This window comes from Montipora capricornis, chromosome 8, assembly GCF_036669925.1.
Source record: "Montipora capricornis isolate CH-2021 chromosome 8, ASM3666992v2, whole genome shotgun sequence".
Lineage (NCBI taxonomy): Eukaryota > Metazoa > Cnidaria > Anthozoa > Scleractinia > Acroporidae > Montipora > Montipora capricornis.
In genome coordinates, this window is record NC_090890.1 from 16,276,515 (window position 1) to 16,293,341 (window position 16,827).

Sequence of the window (16,827 nt, forward strand, 5' to 3'; positions counted from 1 at the left end):
CGTACTCGGGGCCAAGTCTGTATGATTGCTACAAATAATGTTGAGGGCTTTTCAATTGAAGTCAAACTCAATTCCCCTTACACTGTCTTAACTCTCAAAGCCTGTAGTACAGTATGCTGCAATTTTTCTTATTTTCTGGTGCACGCTCTGACATCATGAATCAATGGGAGGGGGGGGGGGGGGGCGGGCAGGGTGAATACCGCGTGGCTCTGGAAGGTCAGGTCACTTCCCATTTTGAAAGGGAAGATGTATGTGCAACATTTTCCAGAGTTTGTTGTCCCTTCATTTGGATGACTCCTTTCACACCATATTTCCTTTAATTCATCTCTGCATACAGGCATTGCGAGCCTCATTGATTAAATTTACCAAGGTCTTGAAGCGTGTCTATTAAGCATTGATTATGAACACAATTTTGTTGCCTTATTAAGAGGGTCAGGTTTAATTGCCAGGAGTTGCAGACTTCTTGGTGATTCCTTAATAGTACTAGACCATATGGTCGTGTTTGTCTCGTTTTAGTGTCAGAATCAGCATGCTGCGGCCCATTCTAAGCGAGAGTCCTTTACAATGTATGAATATGCCCTAATTTTGGATCTTCAATCTAAGAGGCAGTCATCCAATTAGTTTCCGAGGTCATCTACATGTAAATAGTTTCCTATATTTTGCCCTTTCTCTGAATATTTATTTTAGTTTATCAACTGTCAATGTAATAACTGTATGAGTGGAGATAAATCGATATCATTTTTAAAAAGAGACAGTTAAGCAGGTATCGAAGTGCAGCGACCTATTTTACACGCCAAAATTCGTACTACAAGCTCCCTACCTCTAATAGAGATTCACTAGCATGAATCGCATCATTTGAAACCAAGGGGGTCTTAGGCGAGGTGCCATGGCAAATAGGGAGCTTAAGAAAGGACGATGACAACGGTTACGAGAACACCACAAAACATACAATGTAGGTTTCATTGGCAAAAACAATAGTTTTGCACGCCCCGCTTATAAGCTTATAAGTAGGAATTTACAGAAGAAAAGCCGTGAGATTTCTATCAAAACAAGGTCAACTCCAGCCTCACTTTCAGATAAATTTTATTCAGAACTTCACCTCCCAAAGAATATCCTGGTGTTTATTACCAACACCACCCCCGAAAACAAAAATCTTAACAGCAGTTCCGACCATAGAATGTCCAACAAGTTTAGGAACATCCCCAGAAACCGCCACCTTATGCCATCGCATCTTTTCTGTCTCCAGAATAAAAGTGTCATTTGTAACATTTTCACGAACTCCACTCCAAGTCTCACCACCGAAAATTAGCAAATGTTTTGCATCAAGTTCAAGAGCCTTCGCGTGCTGACGACCACATGGCTCACTACAAACAGTTGATTTTGCAAGCAAGTCTGTTATTTTTTGCTTTGGAAAACAGCACTCAGTGGTTGATTCAGATTTGTCCCATGAGCCGATTAACTCATAGCTGCCATTTTTGCGGCCTCCGAAGACAAATAAGTGATTTTCCTTGCTTGCTCTGATGGGAATCAGATTGGCAATGTGACCTGAGCGAGATGAAGCATGAAACGGTGCCTCTGTGTATCGCCCTGATTCAAAATTCAAATAAAATGCACCAGCAAAGCGTCTTTGAGTATGTACACCCCCTTCACGCCCGATGATAAGAATATCCTTTGACGAAATTAAAGTCGCCGTGTGTGAGCTCAAACCAACTGGGACGTCCCCGGATTCAGGAATATGGCGCCAAACCTGTTCCACGGTGTCAAAACAAAACAAATCTGCACAACGTTTCCGTCCGTTCCAGCCACCAATTATCAATATAAAACGATCTTTGAGTACTGTAGCTGTATGGTGACTGACACTGGGTGCAACGCAAAGTCCGCCTTTTGGAAATACTAACGATACTAAAGAAGGCGTACTGTGCGAGCAGTTCGGCACTCGTCTTTCGATCTTAGTCCAGAAATTCGATGAAATTTCATAGCGGTGCATATCGCTTAAGACAGTTCTGTTCTCAGTAATTCCACCAAAAATATATAGAGAACCTCCAACGATAGAAGACGAATGAAATGCACGTTTGCTTGGAGCTGCGCCTTGTGGCAAAATAGCACAAAATTCCATTACTAGTATTTGTTTGCTGTCATGTTACGATTCTTCCGCCATTGCATCCCCCATACTCCTTTGCATTATTAATACTCGTTCCAGATTCCACTCTCACCTGTTGCTGGGTTGCTGACTGTGATAATGCAAACGTTTACTAAACAATTCAGCGTGGAACTTCAGTCCACGGTGACAATAATGGAGTTTTGTTTGAAAGAATAACAGCATGTTTGTGGCTGAGGGAGAAAAGGTTCCAGATAACTGTATCCTACACTGTTTGTTTATTTATTTTGTGGGTTTTTGTTTTGCGGTTGGCGTTTGTTAACAACAGCTTCGAAGGGACACACAGTCATGGAAGCTTACAATGATTTGATTTCTTTGCGGAATTCTAATGGAAAGACTTCTTTTTTTTGAAGTTTGGAGTCATATGTTTTATCTATATACAGCTAGTTAAACCTTATCTAGCTAGTTTGAGTTGATTTTTAAGTTCTTTCTAGCAAAGCTTGTGAATCGTAACATGATGAGATATGCCTCGTCTGCGTTGCGCAAGTTATGCATCAGTCAATTCCAGCAGTGCCCATCCCCCCCCTCCCCAGGCTAACCCCCGGGCATTAGCATTTTTTTTTTATAATGTAAAAATTACCCGGGGTGGGGACCCATAAGCGGTCGAAATGCCCCCGGGGTGGGACGAAGAAAGAGGGCAAATGCCCCGCCAGGCTGGGATCGAAATAGCCGTGTTCACGTCGGTGATCGTTTTTGTATAAACCAAATATAGTTCACCTTGTCGCTTTGAAGAATCAAGACATTTTAAATGACGATGAATCACATTTTAGGCTCGCAAGATTGGTCTTGAAGATCGCATCATTTGAATCCGCAGACCTTCTGTCTTTTAACTCCACTTTCATGAATTTAAAATTGCTAGGCTAGTTTTGATTGCAAAATGCGAAGTTGTCGTGTTTATGCAGTCTTCATGTCAGTGATTGTTTTGTGATATTAGTTCGCTCGTCGCTTTAATATATTCATATGCTTACAAGTATAAATGAAGAGTCCGTGACGGACAACCAGTCTTTAACAAAGGCCTCGTCTTTTCCGATAAACTCTTCCATGTTAATTCGAAAACACGTGTGTCCAATCCCCGGGGATCGCCCCGGGGTAGGCTAATGCCTACCCTGGGCCGCGATAAAATTGCGAATGCCCCACCCCCGGGACTGACAACTTGAGCAAATGCCCCGTGATTGCTGGGGGGGGGGGGGGGGGGGATGGGCACCGCTGGAATTGATCGATGCATTACTTTTATTAGAAGATCTGGGCAATTTACCAAGTTGGCCTTCGTGAGGCAATGTCACTACTTGACAAGGGGCTTTGCGGGGAAAATGCGCCTACAGGGCTTTTTCTCAATGGCTCACTAATCGGCTGCGGGAGGTGATGCCACCTTTAAACGAACGTGGAAACTAGTACAGTATAATTTTTTGTAGGATTTAAGCTTCTCAGCTCTAAACAATTCTTCAGAAGCCTTCAAGAGGAGCAAATATCTGCTACCCTTTGTAAGCCTGAGTGAACGTTTCGTAAAACCTGGTTACTCTGAGGTTGCTATTTTCCATGTAAAATCCAAAAGTGGATGCCCTGTGGAGTTATGCACCTACAGGTGGTATATTCAGAGAAATGGCACATTGATTTGCTAAGTTGACGATACTCGGAAAAAGAAGCCATTCCAAACATAAATTTGGTTTTATCAATGGAGTTGATAATGTAAATTGGCCACTGTACAGAGATTCTAAAAGCTGACATTTCGAGCGTTAGCGAATTCGCTCTGACGAAGGGCTAACGCTCGAAACGTCAGCTTATAGAATCTCTGTACGGTGGCCATTTTACATTATCAACTCCGTTGATAAAACCAAATTTTTGTATACTACTTCCCCACCTACGCAGCACCACAGTTTCTTTAGAAACTACCCCCTTCATTCCAAACATAGATGGTTTGAGAAACCAATAACTCCCAAAGATATGTTTTTGGCTGTAAGCTTAATTAGTCAATTGAAGTCAATTGGGCTCTTGCTAAGTACTAGGGACAAATCACTTAAGTCCCTGATAGGCCAAGTTTAGTAGTGGAGAAGTGTGAATGTGGTTCAGGGGTAGTTGTTTTTCAACTTGTTTGTTTTTGTCTTGTTAGCATTTCATTGCAAGTTTGCATGTCTTTTAAATCACTGAAGAGAAATGTGAGTCACTTTCAACTAAGTGTGGGAAATTTTTGCCCTGCATCTGCAGTTTCTTGTTTCCTGTTTGAGTACAAACTATTATTCCTCTTTCCTTTAACAAAGAATAATCAGTATTTGATGTACAAGAGTCATTCCATCAAGGTGGAACCATAAAAGACATCACTGACCAAATCTGCAGTTTGAATGCTGATTTGAACAGTTATGACTCACCAACTCAGTTGGTGGTTGACAAATACATGAGGGATCATGGATTGGAGGTGGAAGCAGAGGAAGAAGAGTTTGGTTATGGGAAACTCATGATTGATTACAAACCTCCAAAGCAGTCAAAGTCAACAATCAGCAACAAAGGTAAGCAGCATGCAACCATCAAGAAACTTGAGCTGAAAGTCGATCTCACGTTGATAGGACATCATTTGAAGTGTTTATTTAACTTCAATGAATTGTTTAATTTTTCATAGTAGTAAAAAGGCATGGCATTAATATAGCCATGCATAATCACAGTGTCTCCTGCCCATGGGCCCTGGTAATTGACCGAAAGCAAAAATGGCCGTCAACAAATCATTCTTTTGTCTTTTTGTTAATTACATGTAGCTTGACTAGCCTGAGTCAGACGTTAACACCTGCAAAATTGAAAGACTTTTGGCTGTAAAGTGAGGCTAGTCAGACTAATTTCACAAAGACAAAAGAATAGTTAATTTTATTGGCAGCCATAATTGCATTCGGTCTACACTGTATACTTGTTTTTGCAATTAACAAAGTATTTGAACTCATTAGTAAAAACACTCCAAAACAGAACCACATACGCCTTTTTCCAAAACGGCTGCCATTTAGATATTCTTTTGTTTTTATTAAAATTAGGACACCATTGAGTGAAAAAGGAAATGGTAGTGTTATTCCTATTTTTGATGATTTTTCAGAGGTTGAGGCTAAGGAGGTATCCAAGTTTGCTGGAGTTTTTTCAGTAAGATCTGGTGAGTGAAGGAAAAAAGTTTGAAGTGGCTTTAAATATACACCTCTAGGGTTAGGAAAGAGCAAACCAAGGTAGTGTACCAACAGTATTTACAGATCTTAAGAGAGGTTCTCAAAGAGGTAAACCCTCTCTACATTTAAGGTTGGTTTACTCTCAGCAAACTGGTTTTTCAAGCGCGCGCGAGCATCAATTTTTGGGAGAAACCGATGGTCGAAACTGAGCCCGCTGGAAGCATCATCTCAAATATTGTAATCACTCTTTCATGCTTTTTAACATGAACATGGTGTGGCATTCCGTCAACAATGAAACCGATATGAGTCACGCTTAATTTAGGGGAGAAAATAAAAATTTATTTCCAAGTGCTGACGTCCTCCTTAAAACCCCAAATTTGCTATTTCATGATGGCAAAGAAATGGACAAAAATGAAAAACGCACGTGCAGAGTGTGCAGAGCTATTCTTTAAATTGCCCACTAAATATGCAAGTTTGTGATGTTCGCGTTGCTGTCGTTGCTAAAGCTCCCTACCGTAAAGACTCCCAGATAAGCCGCACTTGCAGATAAGCCGCACTCCAAGTTTAGCAACTCAAATTTTGGAAAAAAAAAGGTTTTTCATGAAAAAAACTCGAACGAAATCCAAAGTCGAGACCATGAAGTGTTCTGTCTTCATCCAAGGCAAACTCGCCAACAATGGATAGAAAAATGCTTAAAAGTCTTCCCGTAATTTTAGCTCTTAAGTAGAATAAACATCATGATTGATATTATTCTGGTATTTCTTCACAGGTATTTATCCATTCAAGGCAGTTTTTCCATAGAATTTTGCGCGTAAATTTTTTGTTTTCTTGCATGTACTGTGCGAAGCTGTGTAACCAGGCATAATATCGGACGATGGAAGACTGGACACCGAAATTCATAGCACCTTTCCCAAATGGTCTCGCAGATAAGCCGCACCTACGATTTTGATCGCAAATTTTTGGAAAAAAGGTGCGGCTTATCTGCGAGTCTTTACGGTATTTTTTTGGCCCTTTGTTTACACGTCATTTTAAATGAACACCGATTCGGCCTGGGTTCGAAACTGTTTCTTAGCAACGCACTGAGCATGCTCAACAAGAACTTGACAGGATTCATGCAGAGCCTTTTCTCGGTCCAAAGCATATATAACGTAAGAAAAGGCTCTGCTTGGTGGCTATGTGGTATCTCAAGCCAAAGAAAACAGTTTCTATGGGATAGTTGACAATGATTATCATCATTATTATGATTAGACAATGATTATTATTTTTACTAGACTTTTGTGTCCCCAGTTCGAGATCAGTTCGATTTTAATATTACAGGAAAAATTTCTTTCAGCATTAGGACTGACTTCAGTGAGCCCTCTGATGAATACTGTTCCTCAACAAACTCAGTTACTTGGTTGGAAAAATAAGGCTACAAAGAAGGTATGTAAATGAGATCATTGAGCTAATATGGTTATCTGTACATGTAGGATTAAATAGGGTTAAACACAATTTAACTTAGTTAACTACCAGGTGCAAGTTGCACAGTTTGTCTGACGTGGCGTGGCCTTGCGTTGCGTGACATGGTGTTAGTGTTAGGGTTTATCAGTATTTTGGGGGTGTACCTGCAGCGTTTTTTAGCGTGTGCATGTGTTATTTGCATGTGGGGCTTTTCCGTGGTGTCTTCTGGCAGTTCTAGCGGTCAGCGGTTCTTTTGCATATTATGCGTGCGCCTTCGCATGTCCTCGTGGTTCTGCTTGGCTCAGTGTTCGGTGTGTTGGCGCTCGGGTGCTTTCAAGTATTTCTTTTCGAGTTTTTGCACTGTTTTTTATTGTCGCATAGAGATCGTGTTGGTCGGACATCTTTTCCCTTAGACATGTAGTGTTTTTTGTCTCCTGGGCACGTGCTGTCGCTCATTTTTTCGTGATCTACGTGAGTCAGTCATGGTTCTTCCACGTTCAACTAACAACAGCTAGGCGGCTGGTTTTGTCTCGACCGCTTGTACTTCTTCCCCTTCATCGTCTGGAGCGTTGGTGGTGGTTACAGCGGGAACATCCTCCTCCCTTTCTGATGAGATAGCATCGGCCGTAGTGACAGCCCTCGGGAATTCACTGCCCACTATTATTGCAGTGATTCGGAACAACTCTACTCCTGTATCGAGCGCTCCACCGGCTGTTTCGAATGCAATGGTCGTGGCTGGCTCTCATGCGGCGTCATCAGGTACGTTACTGTCATTTGTTTCTACATTCCCTCCCGTGCCTGCCATCTCTGGCTCCAACTCGGCCTGCCTCATGAATTCATTCTCTTCTCCGGTTATGTCGGCTCATGCTAGCATTTCGTCAGGCTTGGCCACCATCTCTTGAGAAAGCGTTTGTTGTAGGCCCGGGACATCCACCAATCCCTGCCAAATTGGTCTCTAAAATTACCAGTGGTCAGTTTGTGGACCTAGCGGACTTATTGTCGGCCAACGTTCTCACTTTGGATCAGGAACCGATACCTTTTTTGACGGCAAGTTGCTGGTTTCTGGAAAACGTCGGTTAGTGGAAATTTTGGATATTCTGACTTGGACGGAGGCTTTCACAGTTTATCAGATGGTGATGTGTGCAGCTCACCCTCATCGATGGCCAGACCTCACAAAATACAAACTGTTGACTGTCTATACCTGACCATATTAAGTCAGCCTCGTCTCTGTCAACTTTTAAAACGGCACTTAAAACTTACCTTTTTCGTCGCCACCTCCTTGATGACCAATGATACCTTTGTAGCTTGTGTTTTAATTTTTCAATTAGTGTGGTTATTACTAATTTGCTATTGTTATTATTGTTATTATTTATTGTAAGCGTATTGAGATTTTTTAAATGCGCACCAAGAACGTTTCTATTGATAATCCAAACGGCTCGTCATTCTCCAAATCGGGCGTGGTTGGTATACGATCTGGCCTTTCGTAGGGATGCAGCAGCATCTGGTGCAACTGGGACTGGGCCAAGATGAACTTGGACTTGTATAATTTTCATCTGCAGTCTCCAGCACGCTCTCCCAATCAGCAGTTGGTTGGCTCTTCATCTACATCCGGGTCTACTAGTCGAGGCTACAGTTCTCCTACCCCTTACTTTACCTTGTGGAATAATGGGCTTTGTCGTTGGCCATTTGGGGAATGCCGCTTCCTCCATGTCTACAGCTCATGTGATGAGGATCACTCCAAGGTTAGCTGCCCCTTTCGCAACTCCAGTATTGTCACCCCATCCCCTGCCAAAGGGGGGCGTTTTTGAGCAGGAATATTTCCCTGTTACTTCCTGTGTTAAGTGTATGAAAATACAGATATCGACAAGATGATTTACGTTGAGATACGTAAGACAGAGCTTGAGGAAGAGGGAAGGTATAAGTGTCTTCAATCCTTTTTAGAGGGCATTTAAGCTAGGTTGAGTGCATAATTCAACCTAGATAAATTTTGTACCTGCAACAGGTACACCCAGGGGTCCTGTTCCAGTTCGTTCTTTTTCTCCAAATTAGCCATTGTACATCTCCCCGTTGCAGTTGTCTCACTTTCAAGTGGAGTTGTGTGACTACCCTGATCAGGCAGCAGCTTCCTATCTTCTTCCTGGTCTTAGGGAGGGATTCCACATTGGTTTTGAGGCGTTATCAGTTTCCTTGCGTTCAGCTTCTGCTAATATGTATTCTGCCCTTGTTCACCCGTCAGTCATAGATGCTTACCTCGAGACAGAGGTCTCGTGCGGGACGGTGGCAGGCCCGTTTGCTACCTTGCCTTTCCCAGATTTGCACATCAGCCATTTTGGGGTTATCCCGAAGAACAATCAACCTGGTCAATGGCATTTGATTTTTGATCTCTCATCTCCTGAGGGTCACAGCGTCAATAACGGCATCCCAAAGCCTTTATTTTCAGTTCAGTATGTCACTGTTGATTCTTTTATCGATGCCATTATGGCTTGGGGCCGGGGAACTCTTGTGGCCAAGTTCGATGTGGCGAGTGCCTACCGCAATGTGGCTATCCACTCGCAGGATCGTTCCCTCTTGGGCATGAAGTGGTCCATTGTATACATGGTCGAATGGATACTGACTCTTAACTATGGGGTTGATTTCCTTCGTCATTACTTGGATGATTTTATGACATTGGGTCCGCCAGCCTCTCTGGTCTGTCACTACAACTTGTAGGGCTGCAGTGATACACCGGTGCACCAGTGAATCACGATATTTTTTGCCACAATACAAATATCGATATTTAAGCAACACATCGCCATATTATTATTATTATTATTATTCAACATTCGGAAATCATTGTCAGCTGGCAAAGTCTTGCGCACCCACGGACAAAGCACGCTGTTCATTAGAAAATACCTTCCTGTTGTACATAATTATTTATGTAATGATATATCGAGATACGTATCGTATCGTGGCACCTGTATCGAGATGTGTATCGTACCGTCGGAAAATGTATCGTTGCAGTCCTAACAACTTACAGGCGTGCATCCGGCTGTGCTCCATCCTCGGCCTCCCCCTTCACCCGCGTAAGCTGGAGGGCCCCACTAGACACCTATCCATCCTTGGCATTGAGCTGGACTCAACGACACTACAGGCCTCAGCCTGGCTGCCGGTGGAGAAGAGAGATACAAGTAGCATCATTGCTCTGTTAGATACATGGTCAGCTAAGCGTTTCTGCAAACGTCACGAGGTCGAGTCCCTTATTGGTCAACTCCACTATGTCTGTAAGATTGCCCCCCAGGGGAGGACATTTCCGCCAGATGATTAACTTGTTATGTACATTCAGGCGTGATGACCACCCTATCCGGCTAAACTGTGTGTTTCATCTGGACCTGACTTGGTGGTGGGAATTGTTTCAGAGCTGGGATGGTCTTAGTTGCTTGTTGATGCCTGCTTGGGCCCCTCTCCCTGACTTCCAAGTCTCGTCAGATGCCGCATGCTCTCTGGGCTTTGGAGTGATTTTCAACAGCCAATGGTTTTTTGGTGTACAGTGGGCTTCTCAATAACCTCTATCTATTGCTTGTAAGGAACTGTTTCCGATTGTTGTGGCAGCTCATTTGTGAGGTTCTCAGTGGTCTTCGTGGCGGGTCGAGTTCCTATGTGATAATGAGTCAGTGGTGGCTGTATTGTCGTCAGGTACATGTACCTCCAGAGATGCAGACTTAGTGGCTTTGTTGCGTTACTTGGCATTGTTGGCAGTGCGCCATTCATTTTCTTTTACAGCGTCATCAGTTCATGGAAAGGCTAACCTTGTTGCGGTTTCTCTATCTCGTTTCCAGTTGCAGCGCTTTCGGCACCTGGCCCCACATGCCGCGGAAACTCCAACGCCAATTCCTCCAACTCTCCTGACAGTGCTGCAAGTTACGTGACAGCAAGATGCCAGTTTTTTCTCACTCAGGTCCTCGCTCCATCTACACGTTGGGTTTACTTATCCGCCCAGCGTCGCTACAGCACTGTATGCTGAGTTCTGCCGTCGCTAGGTCCTTTTGAGTGCAGAGGGGGCCCTTTTGCCAGCCGACAAACAGTCACTTATGTGTTTTACATCACTGTTGGCCGATATTCTTCACCACTCATCCATCAAGGTACATGTATACCTCAGTGCAGTTCGGGCCCTTCATATTGACAATGGTTTACCTGATCCCCTGGTCAACTGTCTACAGCTGCAGCGTTTATTGAGGGGTGTAAAGCATGTACCTCCCGATTACGATTGATCTCCTTCAGATCATTCAGCGTTTCTTAGATCTGAAGTTCCATGTCCATGTCATGCTCTGGGCGGCGTGTTGCCTGGGGTTTTTTGGTTTCTTGCATGCAGGCGAGTTCACCCCTAATTCTTCATTTTGACCCCAGTATCCATCTAGCAGTGACGTACAAGCGGATGCATTGGTGGATCTTACTTGTTTTAGAGTCCACATTAAGTCCTCTTAGACTAACCCCTTTTGCGTTGGCTGTGTCATCTACGTAGGCTGTGGTAACAGTATTATTTGCCCAGTGACGGCCCTTGGTAACTTCTTGGCTCTGCGGGGCCCATGTCCAGGGCAGCTGTTTTGCTTTGCGGACGGTCGTCCCTTAACTCAGCAGCAGCTGTCATCCATGGTGCAGTCTATTTTACACTCAGCGGGATGTCATGGTTCTTACTTGATTCTTCCGGATTGGTGCGTCCATTACAGCTGCGGCTCGGAGAGTTCCGGATCACCTCATCAAGGCTTTAGGCCGGTCGTTGAGTGATGCTTATCAATACAATACAATACAATACAATACAACATTCTTTATTTAACGTAATTAACCCAATGAGTTATCTAACTTACGGCCTTCCGCACACCTATTGGCGTTCTGACCCAGGTGTCCAGGCAGTTGGTTTAGCATTGACATCACTTTTAGCTGGAGTTGGGTCCCTCAGGTCTGATCCCTTGGGGGGCTGTGGCTGAGTGGCCACGAGCCCCCAATTGCTCCTGGCTGTCCAACCCGGAGGTCCTTTCAGTATGGCGGGCATGGCGGGCACTGGGCTCGTGGCTGGGTTACAGGTAGGGCAGGCTTATGGGTGTTCCACCGACCTGGGTTTGGGTCATTGGTACCAGTCCCCAGATTCTTGGGCACCCAACCTCCATTTGCGACACAGGCGTTATTAATTTGTGAAACCAAAATGTACTACACACTCAAACTGTACTGATGGAGACTGGTTAAGGATGATTCATTACAAGGGTAGGTAAAACGTGATCCAAGATCTCCTGTGTTTGACCAGTGGTGTTTCTACTTTGTGTTCGTCAAATAATGTAAACCCGCAGTTCGTGTATTTCAACTGTGTCGTATTAAAGCTGAAAAGTCGGCGACAAATAGGAGGAAATCTGATTCTGAGCTACTCGATATAAAGAAATTCTACAGCTCTGCCGAAGCTTAGTAACTTCATCAAACTTTGGTTGACCAAGTGAAAATTCAAAGATAACACTATTACTACGGCAGAATGGGAGCGAGACGCCGAGAGCACGTGTTCTAACAAAGTGACCTTTTTTTCATTTAAAAGGAAACAAGATATTGTCTGAAAACATCACGAATGTTCTTGAATTTACCTCCTAAAATCGAGGAAAAAACATTTATGAGAGTATAAATTTCAAAATTTTCGGGGAAGTATGCCAGTAGGTACTTGGTGTATTTTGTCATTTAGTGGTTATCTATTGCACAAAATTATCTAAACACAGAAAAAGCTTCAGGGTTAGGATTAGGGTTAGCGTTAGGGTAATTGTATAATTACTGAACGTTTTATACCTTGTTTAAAAAAATTTGAAACAATAAAGAGACACCAAGTACCTACCAGTATGCCCCGGGACCCCGCTGGAAGGGACACGGCAGAGGCGTGTCCAACTGGGCCTTCTGCCTGTTAAGAGCATGTTACCGTATTTACAAAATTTTAGCTAGATCCCTGCTCCTTCAAACCAAGTAAACAAGAACTCTACCCACTAAATGCATCAGTTGGTGCAAATACTAAAATTTAGTTGTACCAGTACCTCTTTATCCCATAAAGGTGTTTTTATTTGCGTTGGTTCTTACGTAAGTGTAGCTGCCTTGTTATGTTTATTATTTCCAGAAGGAAACAAGTTCCAATAAGAAGCCCATGTTGGTTGAGGTAAAGAGCCCTGTTGTTTGTTACAAAATTAGCAGTAGCTTCCAATTTCATGTTGTGAAGTACATTGACCAGGCCCCAGTTGTTCAAACACCGAATACCTTTATCCATTGGATAAGTTGCTATCTGACAGTTTCAATCTGTGTAAAGATATTTGTATTTGTGCACATAAGCGTGAGTTTGCACACTCTAAGCACATCTAGTAAAGGCATGTACAAAAAATCTGGCCAACATTTAATGTGAAGTACATTTCATACTCTGGACAGTGATTTATCCAGCGGATAAAGTTATCTGTCCTTTGAACAACTGGGGCCAGGTTATTTGTTAGGACACTTCTTTTAAGCTATGCTCTGAATGGGCAAGGACTGAGGTTTAACCCATTGTCTCCCAAGGGTTCCCCATTGACGAGTAAAATCGTCTGGCGTTAGACAGAGTAAAATACTGGCCAGTTCATGCCGGCTTGGGAGTCAAAGGGTTAAAGGTTAGAATTCTAGTGAGTTTAAACAACTTAAGATTACTGAGTGAATGAAACCCCAGGCATTTCAAACAGATTATGAAATTTGAACAGTAAGGGGTTGAAAAGGAAGGTCTGTGGTGGCATGTTTCCCTTATCAACAAATCTCACAAACACATTTTAACGCCATGTACCATCTATAGTTGCATTTCCACATTTTAGAGGCATGACATTGTTGAGCCCACAGACCAGTGGTGGAACTCTTCTCCACACATCTTCAGTCATGGACACACTACACCAGCTACCATTAATAGTTGCAAATTTCACAGATTTTGAAGCAGTCAAGTCTGATCTGCAACCTTAGACGACTTTGGTCAACACAATACACAACTTTTTTTACATTTCATTACTGATGGTCAGATAGTTATTCAGTTGATTTAAGGGGGTAAACTCAGTTTTGGTGAATGTGCTTATGAACATTATCAGAAAATTAATATATTTCATACTGGGCCCTCAAGAAAAAACAATGGATTTTTCAAGGTAACTCCCTTAAACTGCATGTACATGTATATATCACCTAAAAGGGTATGGAATGCTGGGGTTTTGGTAATTTCATTTCTCTATTAATTTTTTTTCGAACTTGTTTCAAGAAGCGTCTCACAAAGGAGGTTCAGCTTCATCGCGCAAATTTAACAGCAAAGGAAATGCTGGTGCTTGCGAGAATACCATGAAAATGCATCTGTCTAGTTTTTTTTTTGTCCATACAGTACGGACAAAAAAAAGCTAAACGGATGCATTTTCATGGTATTCTCTCGCAAGCACCAGCCTTTCCTTTGCTGTTAAATTTACTCGTTGAAGCTGAACTGCCAACTGCGGAATTGTATCCTGGTCAGGATACATTTGAATTTGATCAGGGGCACGTAGCCATGAATCAACCAATCACAATGCTCGTTTTGTTGAGTGAAAGTCTAGGTATATAACAATATACACTTAATGTATGGTCCCGAGGGAAACAGTTAGTTTTTTTCCCCTCGATTTCTGATGTTTCCCGAGACGAAGTCTCGAGGAACCACACATTAAGTGCTTTGTTATATATTTAAACTTTTCCTTCGTCAATCGCAGCAAAACTTCCGGCGCGGGCAACAACTGCGGTATTATATCCCGTTCGCGATGGTCGTGATACATTTGTATTTGATCAGGGGCACGTGACCATTAATCAACCAATCACAGTATTCGTGTTGAGTGAAAATCTAGGTATATAACAATGCTTCTTATCTGCAGTCTTTGAGCTAGTACGGTACTAGCTAATTTCCAAGTATCCAAAATTTAATAAAACAATTATTCCATTCACTGGATATTGCCAACTCATATTCAACACGCGCTCATGGAATAATTGTTAAAAGAAGCTGGCCTGAAATCGAACAGGCTTCTTACGTGTAGATTTTGGGCAAATTTGAAGCTCGACTTCTGTAGTTTTCCGTAAATGCGAAGCTTCTAATCATCTCCCTACTGATTTCAATGAACCCGTGGAAACTGGCTCTTTTTTATGAGTGGTAGTTATTTACTAGGATTAACAGATTTCTGTGAAATGTCGAGAAAATCTTTACTAATAAACAAGATAAACACAGAGAACGTCCATCGTGCATTTTTTTCCGGGGAAACAGTCGCGGAAAATGAAAGCTGGCTATATGTAGAGTCTAAATCACCACAAAATGGTTCTAAAATTGCTCTGACCTCTTTTTAGCTACATGTGTACCCAGGCTATGAACCAGATGAAGTCACGCCTTTACCCGAACCATTCCAAGCAAAAGATATCCTTTTAATCGTTATAAATGCGCAACGAGATCTCAAGAAAAAGGTGAAGTAACTCAAATAAGATTATATTAGGTTACTGTATGTTATCATTATTACTGGGAGCAAAGGCTATGAATAAGATTCTCTTTGGTCGGCAGTCTTCACTGAGTGTCATATAGAGAAAATAAACAAAAAAAACCCGATTTAAGTCCTACAATGTTCCAACCGCAAGTTTGACGTATGCTCTTCAGGCAGAAAAGAGCTTCAAGCTTGGCTCAGAAGCTGCTAATCTCGATAAGTGCGTAAGACACATTGCCGAGACAACCCCCATGATAATCAAATTTGTTCATTTCGGCCTTTTGCAGTCTTAAAGACTGAATTACAGGCAGGGTCAGCAACTAATACATTAATTAGTAAAGTCAAGATATATTAAATATTATAATAATTATAAATATAAATTAAATCCCTCACATACTAATGCCTCTAGTGTGGGAGGTTTTTGGCATACTAACTTACAAGTAACAAGTTGACTAAATCGTTCGGTATTACATGGCTTAACTACTCTGGTGGTATTCCTTCTGAGATTATACTTGGTATCCCTTGTCGCTACTCTACTTGACAACAGGGGGAAAATGGGGTTGGAAGGCGCAATTTTAGAAACAAATCTCTTACAAGCGGCGTCCCTACGATCCTGTAGAGAGGTCAAACGCGACATGGATAGGACTTGTTCATCAGATGCGCTTGGTGCTATAATTCCAAGCGCACGTTTCTGGATGCTTTCCAAAGCATAAGATAAATATTTTGGAAGGTTAGCCAATAGCACACAGGCGTACTCGAGGACGGATCGGATAAGTGAACTATAAACAGCAGGAAGATCCTGCATTGATAGGCCCTATTTCTTAGAGTCGACTGTCGGCTTTCTTGATTATCGCATCACAATGGGCAGCCCAGTTATTAAATAAAGGTCATCCGAAATGTGAACCCCAAGCAACTTTGAAACACGACATGCTCAATAAAGGCACCGCCCACCACGATAGATTTCCATTAGACCACTTTCGATATATTAAAATTCAGCTTGGCAGCGAGGCCTAGAGAACACAAACAAAGAAAACTGAATGAACGTGTTTATTCATTTCTTTTGTATGTGTCCTCTAGGCCTCATTATCAAGCTTTTGGTGAGCAGGGCTGGTGCAGTGGTGAGAGCACTCGCCTTCCACGGATTTGGCCGGGGATCGATTCCCGGATTCTACGCCATATGTGGGTTGAGTTTGTTGGTTCTCTACTCTGCTCCGAGAGGTTTTTCCCCGGGTACTTTCTGTTTTCCCCTCTCCTCAAAAACCAACATTTTCAGGCGTAGCTCAGTTGGCTAGTGCGCGGCTTTCGGAGCAAGGGGTCCCCAGTTCGATCCTCGGTGACTTCAACGTCTGTTTCCACTTTCCTCTGATCCGTGTAGCTGTAGCTTTAAATATATATGACACGGAGCACTGACAGAGGGAGGGCGAGTAAAAGGCGCACCGTCGGCTTCCATTGATACCAGTTTCGTAACTGAAGGAAATACCGACGTTAAATTGACTTTCACTTTGAATTTTAACATATCGAAAGTGGTCCATTCCAGCCGTCGATGATGGCGACGCTCACACTTTGTAATATGCCGATATTTCTATTTGATTACTCTAAGGATGTTGTAAATCGCCAC

The 16,827-nt window shown here is 42.7% G+C and overlaps 2 protein-coding genes across 2 annotated transcripts in view; one reads left to right on the forward strand and one right to left on the reverse strand.

The window, feature by feature from the left end:
• Positions 1 to 1,070: 1,070 nt before the first annotated feature.
• LOC138059955 (kelch domain-containing protein 9-like) lies at positions 1,071 to 2,176 on the reverse strand. Its single transcript, XM_068905619.1, has one exon. It carries the CDS (start codon positions 2,114 to 2,116, stop codon positions 1,088 to 1,090), a length of 1,029 nt encoding a protein of 342 aa, XP_068761720.1. The 5' UTR covers positions 2,117 to 2,176; the 3' UTR covers positions 1,071 to 1,087.
• A 33-nt stretch (positions 2,177 to 2,209) lies between these two features.
• The window catches only part of LOC138059954 (protein FAM227A-like), a 34,725-nt gene continuing 20,107 nt past the window's right edge, over positions 2,210 to 16,827 (forward strand). The window contains exons 1-6 of the mRNA XM_068905618.1: positions 2,210 to 2,358; positions 4,423 to 4,659; positions 5,229 to 5,282; positions 6,626 to 6,714; positions 12,848 to 12,886; positions 15,082 to 15,195. Of these exons, the coding sequence (XP_068761719.1) occupies positions 2,322 to 2,358; positions 4,423 to 4,659; positions 5,229 to 5,282; positions 6,626 to 6,714; positions 12,848 to 12,886; positions 15,082 to 15,195 (570 nt within the window). The 5' untranslated portion in view covers positions 2,210 to 2,321. The remainder of the gene's footprint in view (positions 2,359 to 4,422; positions 4,660 to 5,228; positions 5,283 to 6,625; positions 6,715 to 12,847; positions 12,887 to 15,081; positions 15,196 to 16,827) is intronic.

Coding starts and splice junctions, on each gene's coding strand:
- LOC138059955 (XM_068905619.1), bottom strand. CDS start 2,116: ATGGAATTTTGTGCTATTTTGCCACAAGGCGCAGCTCCAAGCAAACGT.